General features: G+C 42.4%; 1 protein-coding gene across 1 annotated transcript in view; it reads left to right on the top strand.

The window, feature by feature from the left end:
* Positions 1-12,650, top strand: part of LOC135473059 (E3 ubiquitin-protein ligase MYCBP2-like) — a 95,236-nt gene that overhangs the window by 66,382 nt on the left and 16,204 nt on the right. Inside the window, exons 61-75 of the mRNA XM_064752853.1 lie at positions 468-2,097; positions 2,540-2,744; positions 3,214-3,425; positions 3,690-3,836; positions 4,681-4,827; positions 5,417-5,557; positions 6,471-6,561; positions 6,915-7,048; positions 7,576-7,641; positions 8,012-8,251; positions 9,046-9,195; positions 9,574-9,680; positions 10,115-10,265; positions 10,943-11,229; positions 11,826-11,913. Coding sequence (XP_064608923.1) covers positions 468-2,097; positions 2,540-2,744; positions 3,214-3,425; positions 3,690-3,836; positions 4,681-4,827; positions 5,417-5,557; positions 6,471-6,561; positions 6,915-7,048; positions 7,576-7,641; positions 8,012-8,251; positions 9,046-9,195; positions 9,574-9,680; positions 10,115-10,265; positions 10,943-11,229; positions 11,826-11,913 — 3,796 coding nt within the window. The remainder of the gene's footprint in view (positions 1-467; positions 2,098-2,539; positions 2,745-3,213; positions 3,426-3,689; positions 3,837-4,680; positions 4,828-5,416; positions 5,558-6,470; positions 6,562-6,914; positions 7,049-7,575; positions 7,642-8,011; positions 8,252-9,045; positions 9,196-9,573; positions 9,681-10,114; positions 10,266-10,942; positions 11,230-11,825; positions 11,914-12,650) is intronic.

Genomic DNA, 12,650 nt, shown 5'->3' with positions numbered 1-12,650 from the left:
AGCTGTGTTGCAATCTAAATGTAACAAATGCCCCTCTTGCCTCTGTATAGTTAAAATTCACCATTGCCTGCGAAGTTAAATGTTTAAAATTGGCATAGATGAAAATAAAACTACTGTAAATGACCTAAAATTCCGCACAAAGTGCATTTTCAGAGACAAATAAATGTCACAAAAAATTTGTTTTGGTGCTGAAATTTACAATTTTCTAGTATAATATCATCCCAATGTTCCAAGCAAACTTCAAGCCACCATTCTGAAATCAATAGAACTCTCTGAATCAGGAAAAAAAGTAAGTCATGGGTAGAGGCAAAATTTGGGATAATTTGTATGTATTCGTTGTAAGGCTCTAAGTCAGAAGGTTTATCTGGTATTTGACACGGTGTGGTATAAACCTGACTGCTGCTTTGTTACAGAAATAGTTTCTGCAAGGCGTAAAACTAATAACTAAATGAATTTTGTTTTGATAGAATGTCCCCAAAGTCGGGTCGCAAGGAAAGTAGGGGGAGACAACTGCGGACGAAACGAGAGCGTGCAGCATCTCCATCACCAAAAGACGTGATGCCCATGGCACGTGTGCGGTCAGCATCATTACTGGCAGAGCGAACTCACGAATCCGTGAAGGAAGCATTGTCGCCGTCGGTGGCTGAGTGTCTTCGGGCGGTATTTGCAGCTTTTCTGTGGCATGAAGGCATCGTCCATGACGCCATGGCCTGCGCGTCTTTTCTCAAGTTCAACCCCAACCTGTCGAAGGAAATGTCCAAGTTTGCTCGTGTGAAAAGTGATGGTAAAGACAGAGTGAGGATGAGGCACCCCACAGATTCAACCCATGACCGAGGCAAGGACATCAAAAAGGTGGACAATCTTAACATTAACATCAACGAGAGCATAGTGCAGCTTTGTTTGGATCAGGCCAGGGATAAGAATGAGGCCAATGACAAGGCCACGGGCCGTCGACTCCAATCCTCATCCTCGGAGTCACCGATACACCGTTCAGAAGTTTCAGGTGGGATGATGAGTCTGCAGGACGTCTACTCCCTAGAGCCAGTCACAGATAAGGGGCTGGCAGGCATGGACAAAGAGAGCCAGTTACCGCCTACTCTGCACCATTTGGTGTACTTTTGGGAAGAGCTGTCCTCTGCTATACTCAAGGTTGTCAACCAAGACCTGATCATACCAAGTCCAGCAGCCAACATCAAAGTGAAGAAGGGAGATAAGAAGGATCGGGAGAAGGAAAAGGAGAAGAAGTCTAAGAAACGGCGAGACCTTAAGCCAATGGCAAGGGGGAATCTGTTCGGGGAAGCAGCAGGGGCTGTTGTGTTTGGGCATCTTGGAGGTGGGGGTGGGGGAGGTGGTGGAGGCGGGGGTGATAGGGAGACCATGTGTGAGCTGTGCGGAGGCATGTACCCCCACCCTGTCACCTACCACATGAGGCAGTCCCATCCGGGCTGCGGAAGGCACGCCTGCGGGAAGGGCTACAACAGCGGCGGGAACTTCTGCGGGGGCTGGGCAGGTAACTGTGGTGAGGGCGGGATTGGGGGCAGCAGCTGGTACCTGATGTGTGATAAGTGCCGGGACAAGTACCTCCGCGAGAAAAAGCAGAGCCTGAAAGAGAAAGACCGAAACAAGAAACAGAAGAAGAAAAGCATGCCCAAACAAACCTCTGTCATGACTGCGGTGGAATCTAGTCATCTAGTGCTGAAAAACAACGCTATGTTTCTTCTAGAACTGGCTAGTGCTGCTGGCTTGAGCCTGCCTGTACAGTCTCACAAAAAGCGCCAGGGCATGCAGCGTTCGGACACGTTGCTCCCAAGCGTTAGCGAAGACGGCTGCACGGAGTTGAATCCTTTCCCACCAATACCATTTCAGTACCTGTTGCTGCGCGGAGCAGAAGGATGTGATTCAGCATTTGCTGAGGAGATATTTGTTGATCAGGAGGAGCGAGTGTTCGTGCGCTCAGGCTCGCTTAGCTCAGGGTCCCCCAGGAGAACAGGATACAGACCGCGCCTAACAACGGAGCCTCATGGGGCACTGGCTAGGGCCATTTCTCTGGGACAAGACCTCAAGCCTGTAGTCAGGGTCAGTCCCCTGAGTCCACCAGTAAGTCAGTCCTCCAGATTCCTATTATACTCAAATGTTGAGAGTTACACAGATCAGACCGATGTAGATGTTCAAATATCAGAACACATACATCAGCATTAATATGTGAATAGCAGAAAGACAAGTAGATTTTCAAATTTGTTGATATCGTATCTTGGGTTCCGTCCCATTCTGTTCCTTTCTGTACCTTCAACAGGTAATTACAGCTGCAGGATGACGTTTGATGTGGATTTAAATTTTCGCCTTGTGGCATATTAAATATTAATTATTCTATTAGACCTTCAGAATTTTTAGATATTCAGATAGTAATGAAAATTAGAAGATTTGTCCATAACATGAATGTGCAATCTGTCCCATTGCTCAGTTTATTGCGTTCATTGCTCAACTGATGTCATCCAAGTATTAAGTCGAAATCCATTAGGATTATGAATTGTCTTGACAGGAACACCCTAAGCCCGCTGTGGTGGAGACCGGCAGACCTATCCCTAAGAGTGCTGGAACTAGTCCCGACTCGGAGCATGACCATGGTAGGAGATCCATATTCCAGCGTAGCATATCCGAGATGGGCGACAACAACTCTGTGGACGCCAACATGTCGAACAGAGTGGTGATGACGCGGCGGAGAAATAACAGCGGAGGGGTTGGAGGTAAGTTGCTCCTGGATCTGTGGGTAGCTGATTGAGAACTGTTCAGTGACTTGGTGTTTTTAGAGCTTGTAAGAACAGACAGAAGTAAATTGTTAGACATGTACCTCGATTGAAGTGATTGAGATTTCATTGAAAACATACTGCAGGTGTCATAATTGCAGTGATGTAAGTTTTAAAGTCCATGTCTAATGTCAAGTTTTTTTGGTTCATAATTTGAGGAAAATTTTAGGGCGGTGGGGGGACTTAAACCCCTTAAAAAAGTACTCAAATTGTATGAAAATACATTTCAAGGAGGTTAGTGATAATTTCAGGTTTTTCTGCTGACAGCTGGTAATATTTCTGGCATTGTTTATGATACTGTTTTTATGTATGATTCTGAAGTGGATGGTTCTTTTCTAACATTATGGCCTCATCAAGTGATGAGGGAAGTCATTCATTGTGCCTCACACCTGTGATTTGCTTTGTTCAGATGGCGGGACGTCCTTATTGAAGTACCCATCAGCAGCCATGTCTAAGCTTATCAGCTCAGTAGACAAGAGCTCTGGCTCCAGTGGTCTAGGAGATAAGGCATTACAGAGACCAGTGCTGGCGTTTATCATACAGAGACATGACCTGGACAGTCTACAGCTGGCCATGAGACAAGCTGTCAGGAAGGCAGCCTGTCGAGTCTACGCCATGCAGGTACGTTGACACTAGACTTCTATTCAAACAGCTGTATTCCATAGACTTTATATGCCCTGCCGGAAAAGCGATTGAAATATTCAGGGTTTTCCAACACCTGTCATGTGCGATGTTGAAATATTCAGGGTTTTCCAACACCTGTCACGTGTGATGTTGAAATATTCAGGGTTTTCCAACACCTGTCACGTGTGACGGATAGATCCACTTCTATACAAAATTGGAGTCAGTAGCTTTTTTGTGTAATTTACCGTGTTATTTATGCAGGCGCTGAACTGGCTTATCCGTGTAGTGACCCACCCGTCCTGTCTTCATGATCTACTCTGGTTCTTTGTCTCGTCACTTCTTCCACCGACTGAAGATGAAGATGAAGATGATAATGTCAAGGAGAAGAAGGAGAAAAAAGATGTAGAGGTAATGAAATGAACTTTCATCTGAGGGTTCGGTTGATCACAGAAAGATGTTTTGATGTTTGATGGGAAGGGATAGTCATATACTACAGGACAAATACAATGAGTGTTCAGATAATATACCAAAGTGCAGACTTCTTTCATTGACAGAACAATTTGTTGAGATATAAATCATCAGGACTGCAGGAAGTAAAATACAGAATGGTGAAATCTTCCAGACAGATGTTTTGTTGTATTAACGGCCTTCTATGTTGGGATGAATGAAACCACCAAACATCTCTCAGTATTGACGAGTTAAAACTTGGGAGCAAGTGATAAAAATATTATATCGGTAGAGCAGTTGTAACAGGAAAGGTTAGGAAAGTTGACAACATGGCCTTTGCAGAGAGACCAAAACAAAATGAACAATGTAAAGCTTTCTTTTTCCCCTCTTTGGCCTTGTGGTTAGCATGCTAGAGTAGCACACTGACCCTGGAGCTTCTCACCAATGCGGTCACTGTGAATTCAAATCCAGCTCATGCTGATTTCCTCTCCAGTCGTACCTGGGAAGGCTTCCAGCAACCTGCAAATGGTTGTAGGTTCACCTGGGTTTCTCCTACCAGTGACCATAATTCTTACAGGCATTGTATAAGTGAAATATGCTTGAGTATGTCATAAAACATCAATGAAATATATAGACATAATGCGATCAGTTTTACAGCCCGCATGTGTGTATGTATAGCTAATGTACTCAGTATTGTCACACTGTTGTCGCCATGCAAGGTGCCTAGTGAGTATATGCTCATGGGTCAGCTTTTATGGTAATAAAAACATGGTGTATAAACTGTCTCCTTGGTTTTCCTTTGCAGGATAAGGACATCCGAGTGTGTGAGCACCCGTTGTCTGACATCACCATAGCGGGTAAGGCTGCCCACCCCCTGCAACCCACCTTCCACACCCTTTTGCAGACCATAGCTGACGTCATGATGCATCTTAATCCCGGCTCCTCGTTACAGGTAAGCCTTGTAGTACAGGTAAAACTGTGTTTCTTGAGTAAATCATGCGAACCTTGCATATTGCATGGTCCAGTTTTCCTGGATAAAATGGAAACATAGTTTCAGGTTATTTGAAAATAATTTGTGTTTTCCTTGGTTTACCATCAATAGGTTGAACTTAAACTCTGTCCATCAAAATTAGCTTAGAATGGGAATATCATGCTATATATTTGATAATTTGCAGACAGATCATTTGTCTTCCATCAGTGTGCCAGAAGTGTTGATAATATCTGTGCATCATATATTGGAACGTTCATAAGTCAAATAAAAACTTTCCAGAAGACATATAGTTTGGTTGCATTTCCTCCAGTTCTCACACTGATTACACTGTTCTCTCGCAGTGTTAATATATGATATATGATTGAAATATTCTTCAGTATGGGTCATTGCACACTAGTCAAATATCTGTACTTCCAGGTCTTACAGATTGTTTGAGCAATTCTGTCGATTGTATTGTCATGCTCTTTGAACATGTGCTCCCTCAGTTCATTTACAAAGTGGGACATCTAAACAATTGATTGACTTGGTTTCCATGATTTTTGTGTTCCAGCAAATGGCGGTGCGTTGTTACTGCCTCAAGTTCCAGCAGTCGGACCATCAGTTCTTACACGAGAGTCATGTGTTCAGTAACATCAGCCGTATCCTCACCAAGTCGGACGAGGAATCAGAAGAGGCCCTGGAGAGTGACTGGGTATGTAGGGGGGAGAGGGTGGGTGATTGGGGGGGTGGAAGGGGATGGTACCCTGGGGAGTTAGTGGGTATGTTTGTTAATATCAGTTGCATCTTCACTATCTGGCTGGCTTCCTCTCCAGCAGTAAGTGAGAAGGCCTGCCAACACCTACGGATGGTTGTGTGTTTCCCCCAGGCTCTGCCCGGTTTCCGCCCACCAAAATGCTGGCCGTCATATAAGTGAAATATTCTTGAGTACGGCGTAAAACATCAATCAGATAAATAAATAAATAAATAAATAAATCTTCACCATCACCAGGTACCCTGGGGAGTTAGTGGGTATGTTTGTTAATATCAGTTGCATCTTCACTATCTGGCTGGCTTCCTCTCCAGCCGTAAGTGAGAAGGCCTGCCAACACCTACGGATGGTTGTGTGTTTCCCCCAGGCTCTGCCCGGTTTCCGCCCACCAAAATGCTGGCCGTCGTATAAGTGAAATATTCTTGAGTACGGCGTAAAACATCAATCAGATAAATAAATAAATAAATAAATAAATCTTCACCATCTGTAAATAGGAATGGAGGCAGAGGGGCTAAATTGCAACTTGGTATGGGGACTAGTATTTTTGGCAAGGTAAGGGTGGAGCTATTGGTGACTGACGAAGATAATGCTGGCTAGTGGTAATGAGGTGATGGGAATTTAAGATCGAGAAGCTAGTAATTTTGGCTAAAATGACTGGAAGTATGGAACAGGGCTTGATGTGACCATACAGGCATTCATAGACAAAAAGCGTGGCAAATTTCTCAACAGTTTTAATACATAAAAGTTTGTTCCAGTATTAAATTACTGTCATAAGCTTGGTATAAACTGGGGGATTCATTATGTGTACAAAAAAGAAAAAAACAAATTCAGCTTGATGTGATTGCGGTTTTCTCAGACCACTGGGAAGGTGACATGTTTGAAGGACCTCACACCAGGTGCTGATGTGAAGGCGTCAAGTCGGCAGGCTATGGTGGCTAGTCTCTCAGGTAGAAACCTCCTTATTTCTTACTGTTGGATTTACATATACGTCTATCTCTGCCATGTATCCAAATACGTCTTTAAATCTGGCTTTTCTGTTTTGTTTTGTTTTTTTACCTCAGGTGAATATGGTTACTGTTTAAGCTGCAAATAAAGAACCTATAAACATATGTACATATAGTTCAATACACTGTAAAGATATTTAGTGATTAACAAGAACGCAAAACTCTGTGTGGTTTGTTATCTCTTCAGACTCAAATAATTTAGTCCTCTGATGAGCCTAAGGTATGTTTTGGATGCACGATTCATTATTCTTTCACTGTGTTTACATTGTTTGTATACATTGTTCGTTTTTTGACAGATAACTCCACTGAGACATTCTGGGAGAGTGGAGATGAGGATAGGAACAAGACAAAGATGATAACTATAACCTGTGCTCAGAGAACCCAGCCCCACATGGCCTATGTCCATATAGACAACTCTCGGGATTTAGGGGTAGGTGTGGACATTGTGCTTAGATAAGCCAGCCCCACATGGCCTGTGTCCATATAGACAACTCTCGGGATTTAGGGGTAGGTGTGAGCAGTGTGCTCAGAGAACCCAGCCCCACATGGCCTATGTCCATATAGACAACTCTCGGGATTTAGGGGTAGGTGTGAGCAGTGTGCTCAGATAACCCACCCCCACATGGTCCATGCCCATATAGACAACTCTCAGGATTTAGGGGTAGGTGTGAACAGTGTGCTTAGATAAGCCAGCCCCACATGGCCTATGTCTATATAGACAACTCTCAGGATTTAGGGGTAGGTGTGAGCAGTGTGCTCAGAGAACCCAGCCCCACATGACCTATGTCCATATAGACAACTCTCGTGATTTAGGGGTAGGTGTGAGCAGTGTGCTCAGATAACCCACCCCCACATGGTCCATGTCCATATAGTCAACTCTCAGGATTTAGGCCATGCAACACGTTTCAGTTTTTTTTTTTTCTTGAAGAATATACATTTTGTTTTGTGTGATTTCAGAATAAAGTGTCCAGTGTTCAGTTTCTGGCGGGAACAAGCATAGATGAGCTCAAGAAGTGCAGACAGGTATGTGCTACAGGTAACATACTTGGCAAACTGAGTGGACCGTGTCTTACATCGCCAGGTAAATTACTGCACTTTGGACTTTTGAAGGCCACATTGTTCCAGACAGAGTCTGATTTAGTCCCTCTTGGGGATTTCTTCCACAAATCAAATGAACAAAGTCACGTGCAGTCAAAGTTGGGAATTATGGTGTTAATACCATAAATGACCTGGTTATGTCATATCTGGTTCAAACTGCAGTATTTAATATTCTTGCAACTCCATATTTTATTCCATAAAATACATTTAAATCCAAATTTTCGTGTGCATAATTTAACTGTAATCTAGCAGTGTCCTGTATACCCCATACCCATTTGTCCCACTCTGTTGTCAGCTGGAGATAGAGGCACGGCACATTGGCTGGGTAAGCAGCCCTATCTGTGAGAACAACTGTCGTTACATCCGGCTGGAGCTGAAGGGACCCGACAACAACCTGCGTCTGCGACAGGTGAAGGTTCTCGGGGAACAGGAAGGGGAGTCACTCCACCTGCCTGTCCAAAAGGGGGCGCTGCTCATGCAACAGAAGAATTGTGAGACAGAGACCCTGAAGGTGTTCAGGCTGCTCACCTCACAGGTATGGGCACTGTGTGGCAATAGGAGATGTTAGAGTGTCTACATTGTGTAAAGTAGGAGGTAGGATTCACACCTTAGGTGTCATACCTGGTGTCTTTGTTATCCTATTCTTGTTTGGCAGCACCACAAATGCGTTAAGTGTGAGACTGGCCTACTGTCAGGAAATTGTCAAATGAAGTTGATGGTGTAGTTAAACTCTAACCAAGTCACAGCTATGAGCACAACTGAGGAATTTCATCCATATCAAGAATTGGTAACACTGCGTACTTAAAACCTGAAGAAAGTCAGTAGTACATACACGTCATTAAAACATTACTGTCAATATCCGCCATATTGAACTTCCAAAGATGCAACACTGCTGTCTCAGTAACATTAGATTACAACAAATAAGCTGCACACCACCATTCATAAATGATCTGACTTGTCTGACACAAACTAATAAGTCAGATTTTGCCACTTTTTCTCCAGTTTTATGGTACACAGCGCATTTCCACCATTGTGTAGGTGGAACAGCCAGGAATATCCTGCACTTTCAAATTCTAGATGACCAATTTCTTTGGTTAAATTCCCTGCTAGTTTTGACAGTAGCTCAAGGAATAATGTTGACCAATGACGAATCTAAATGGGTGACGTTAACCAATGAAATTGTTCCAAATTTGAAAGTCCAAACACATGTATTCGTCATACAGTATGTGATGAGAGACCGGATTGACCTATGGGTACATAAGAGCTCATGTGGATATCACACACGTCATGTTTTACGATACATTCTGGTGTGTGTTCTTGTTTTAACAGGTGTTTGGGAAGCTATTGTTTAATGGCCTCTCTGAGGGTGAGGAGAAACAGGCAGAGAGTCATGAGGCTCCGGGCATTGACAACGACCTCAAGGAGCATATGGTGGGCATTCTCTTCAGCAGGAGTAACCTCTCACACCTACAAAAACAGGTAAGATCAGGCAACGTGCTAATGGCTGCCTTTCTGGCACTATGAGCTGACTGATTTTTTACTAGTAATATGGACGATTGATTAATCAATCAGTCTTCACTCTGCAGTCTATGTTATGTATGCTCTTCAGTTTATCTAACCTGATAATAAGAAGTGGCTGGCGACGCCTAGTTCCAAACCACTGGGTTCACCAATATGGTGTGCAGATCTGTACATCTCATCTTGTCAAGTTCGTCGGTAACTTGCCAGAGGTTGATGGTTTACGCCAAGCACTTCAGTTTCTTCTACCCAGAAAACGGACCTACATTGTTTAACTGGCATTAAGCAATAATTAAATAAATAAATGTAACTTACCTGATTATCTCACCTTACCACCAGGTTTGCGCCCACATTGTCCAGGCTATTCGTAAGGAGACAGAGAGGGTGAAGGAGGAGTGGGAGTCTGCATTCGCCAACAAAAATAAGACAGTGGAAGATGATAACAGGCAAATGTTTTTTGTTTTTTTTTTTTTTTTAGCAAGGGGAAAACATAACCAACACTGATAGACTTTATCTGTGAAAATAATAAATGTCAATTTGTCAAATAAATGTGACAATTTGCCTGTAGTTAATGAATTAATGATCAGTGTTTAAAAAACTATAATGAATTAAATTCAGTTAAATGTTTCACATTGAATTAGATTTTTTCCTTCCAGCAACCTAGTTCATATTGTTGATTAGGATTTAGTCTATAGTATTAAGGGTAGCATCAGTATGGTTTCTCTTTTACTGATTTGGAAACTGCACTGCGCTTGTCATTCTCTTCTTCAGGTTTAGTGTTAATAAACTATAACCTATATCACAGTCTCTGACAATTTTGTTTCACATCCAAGTTCTTTTGCTGCAGATAGAATAAACCTTATCACCTCTATCGTTTCAGAGTGTCTGATGTGTACTGCTTTGAGCTGTTATCCATGGTCCTGGCCCTCAGTGGCTCTGGAGTGGGCAGAACCCATCTGGCCCAGCAGTATGGATTGTTACAAGATCTCTTCACTTTACTTCACACTGCCACTCCCAGAGTTCAGAGACAGGTATGGTCAGCGACCTCTGTATTGGGGCCGTTAGGCTACATATATCTCCTAAGGACATCATTGTGAGAACCTGGAAAAAAAACTTCTGGTGTTAAATTTGCTACTGTTTTTATCTCTTTATATGTCTTCTGGTTTCCTTCACCAGTTTATCATGTTGATTGATGAATGAATTCTATTTGTTCATTAATTTACAGCAGTACAGTGTCTAAGGGTTTTGGTATGTGGGAAGGTCTTCAGTAACCTGAGGATGGTCGGGGTTTCCCCCGGGCTCTGCCCGGTTTCCACCCACCATGACGCTGGCTGCCGTCGTATAAGTGAAATATCCTTGAACAGGGCATAAAACACCAGTCAAATAAATAAATAAATTTAAGAGTTTTGTTAAAAAGATGACTTTATACCCAATGATGTGGCTTGGAGTTCAGCTACCTCCTTGGTCAAGGGCTAGACAGTCATAGTGAGTCAGCGCAGAAACTGTCAGATTAAAGAAATCGAACACAGGTGCCATCTTTGTACTGCTTCAACAACTTTGAAAATTTTGAAGTCTGATAAGTTAATCAGACTTGTGTATTGACAATATTATGAATGAAAGATCATGTGCATTATTGTGTTGTTTTTGTTTTTAGTGTTAAAATTGATATTCGCTTTTTACAACATTAGATAAAATATTTGTGTTCCAGGTGGTGTCTGTCTTAAGGCGTGTTTTGCCAGAGGTCCAACCAGAGATCTTGGCCACGATTTTGAAGGTAAACAGTCTACCTCCTGCTGACTTCTCCATCGTCACGGCCACAAGTCGTGACCAGGCAGACGAGAGTTTTGACCCCGACAAAGTGGGCATCATCGACGTGTTCCTGGCTTGTATAGCCAAGTCCTTGTCTGTCCAGACCAAGGTGAAGAGCAGCGGGGCTCACAAGGGGGTGACCACGGTGTCACTGGCCGAGAGTCTGTCAGAATTGCCCTCTATCAGGTGAGAAGGGGAATCTTGAAACATGTGTACAGACCTGTGTATTTATGTTTCAATGAAAACCACCTTTTTTTATCTGTTTTAATTCAATTTTGTCAGTAAACAATATTTTTTTTTTTCAGACAGATTAAGGAAGGGTTAGGATGGGATGGAAGTTGAAAGCTTTTAGCTCTTTGTGGTCTACCCCAGGCACCATGGATTTCTCTATCCCTATACCTGACCACAGTGACACGAGTGAAAAATTGTTGACTATGACATTAAACTCCAGTCAAAAGTCTTTTTGTAGGTCTTAGATTCATTGTGACATAGGAACAGTCATCAATCAGACTGCTCATCTGCATTACATGTATAGTGGGAAAATAAATGAATCCTAGTTGTCACACAAACAGATACAGGTTCAAGTCCAGGTTCGGCTTCTGTGGCCATGGGTTTGTCTCAACAGGTTTGCTGTGAACCTGGCAAGCTACAGTGTTTTTCCTCACAATCACTGCGCTCTTTCTTCTTTTTTTTTGCATTGTGCAGGTGAGATATTCATGGGTACAAGGTGAAACAACAATCAAATAAGTAAATAAAGATATTATTTTGTTTCCGCTATCCAGATCAAATGGTGCTCGCTGGTGGTTGAGAGGAAACATGTCAGGGACATTAGCCACTGGAATTATACAGCTTCTGCAGGATATGGCCGCGGTAAGACTTCCTCCGAGTCTGATTCTCCTACGTGTACATGTATGGTGACCTCCCCTTGACACCACACGATATCTCCTTCTTAAATGAAAGATTCAAACAAATAACTTACATCACCTTCATTCAGTTACTGAAAGCGAAAATTAACTCCAGTCGAAGGACTTCCTCCTCTTTATTTTACATATTTTGGCTGTTCCCTTACTGTAAATCTTCAGTTTTCTCGACCACTAAAACATTTTTGTCAGTGGAATTTAAGCATACAATTATTATCAAAATGATGCTAAAATGATTCATCTGTGCCCCTAGAGATACAAGCTTCTTAAAACTGAACAAATTATTACTCTGAGAATATTTCAAAATACTGGTTACAGAGGTGGTTGAAAAGGTAGAAGAATTAGGGTACATATGTTGTTTTTTTTTATGTACTTGATGTTTAACTAAAATAAAGGGTAATACAGAATATGAATTTCATCAACTTATGAAATGAGTTCTACAGATTTCACTAAATCAGCTTATTTGTTGGACATATTTACCCAATCAACCTTCTGCTATAAAAGAGTCACTCACATGTCAGCCTGTAAGATGCTTGACCAATAAGGATCTTGTGTTCCCATTCAGTATCTACATTCCTGAGTACGTACGTGAGAAGGTCTGACAGCAACCTGCGGAAGGTTGTGGGTTTCGAATGAATGAATAAATTAATTATGAAGATTTCTAGTCATTGCAAATAAAAACACAAC

This window comes from Liolophura sinensis, chromosome 8 (genome assembly GCF_032854445.1).
Source record: "Liolophura sinensis isolate JHLJ2023 chromosome 8, CUHK_Ljap_v2, whole genome shotgun sequence".
NCBI classification, from domain to species: Eukaryota; Metazoa; Mollusca; class Polyplacophora; order Chitonida; family Chitonidae; genus Liolophura; species Liolophura sinensis.
The sequence above is the reverse complement of the archived record's forward strand: the minus strand, read 5'-3'. Positions and strand labels throughout refer to the sequence as shown.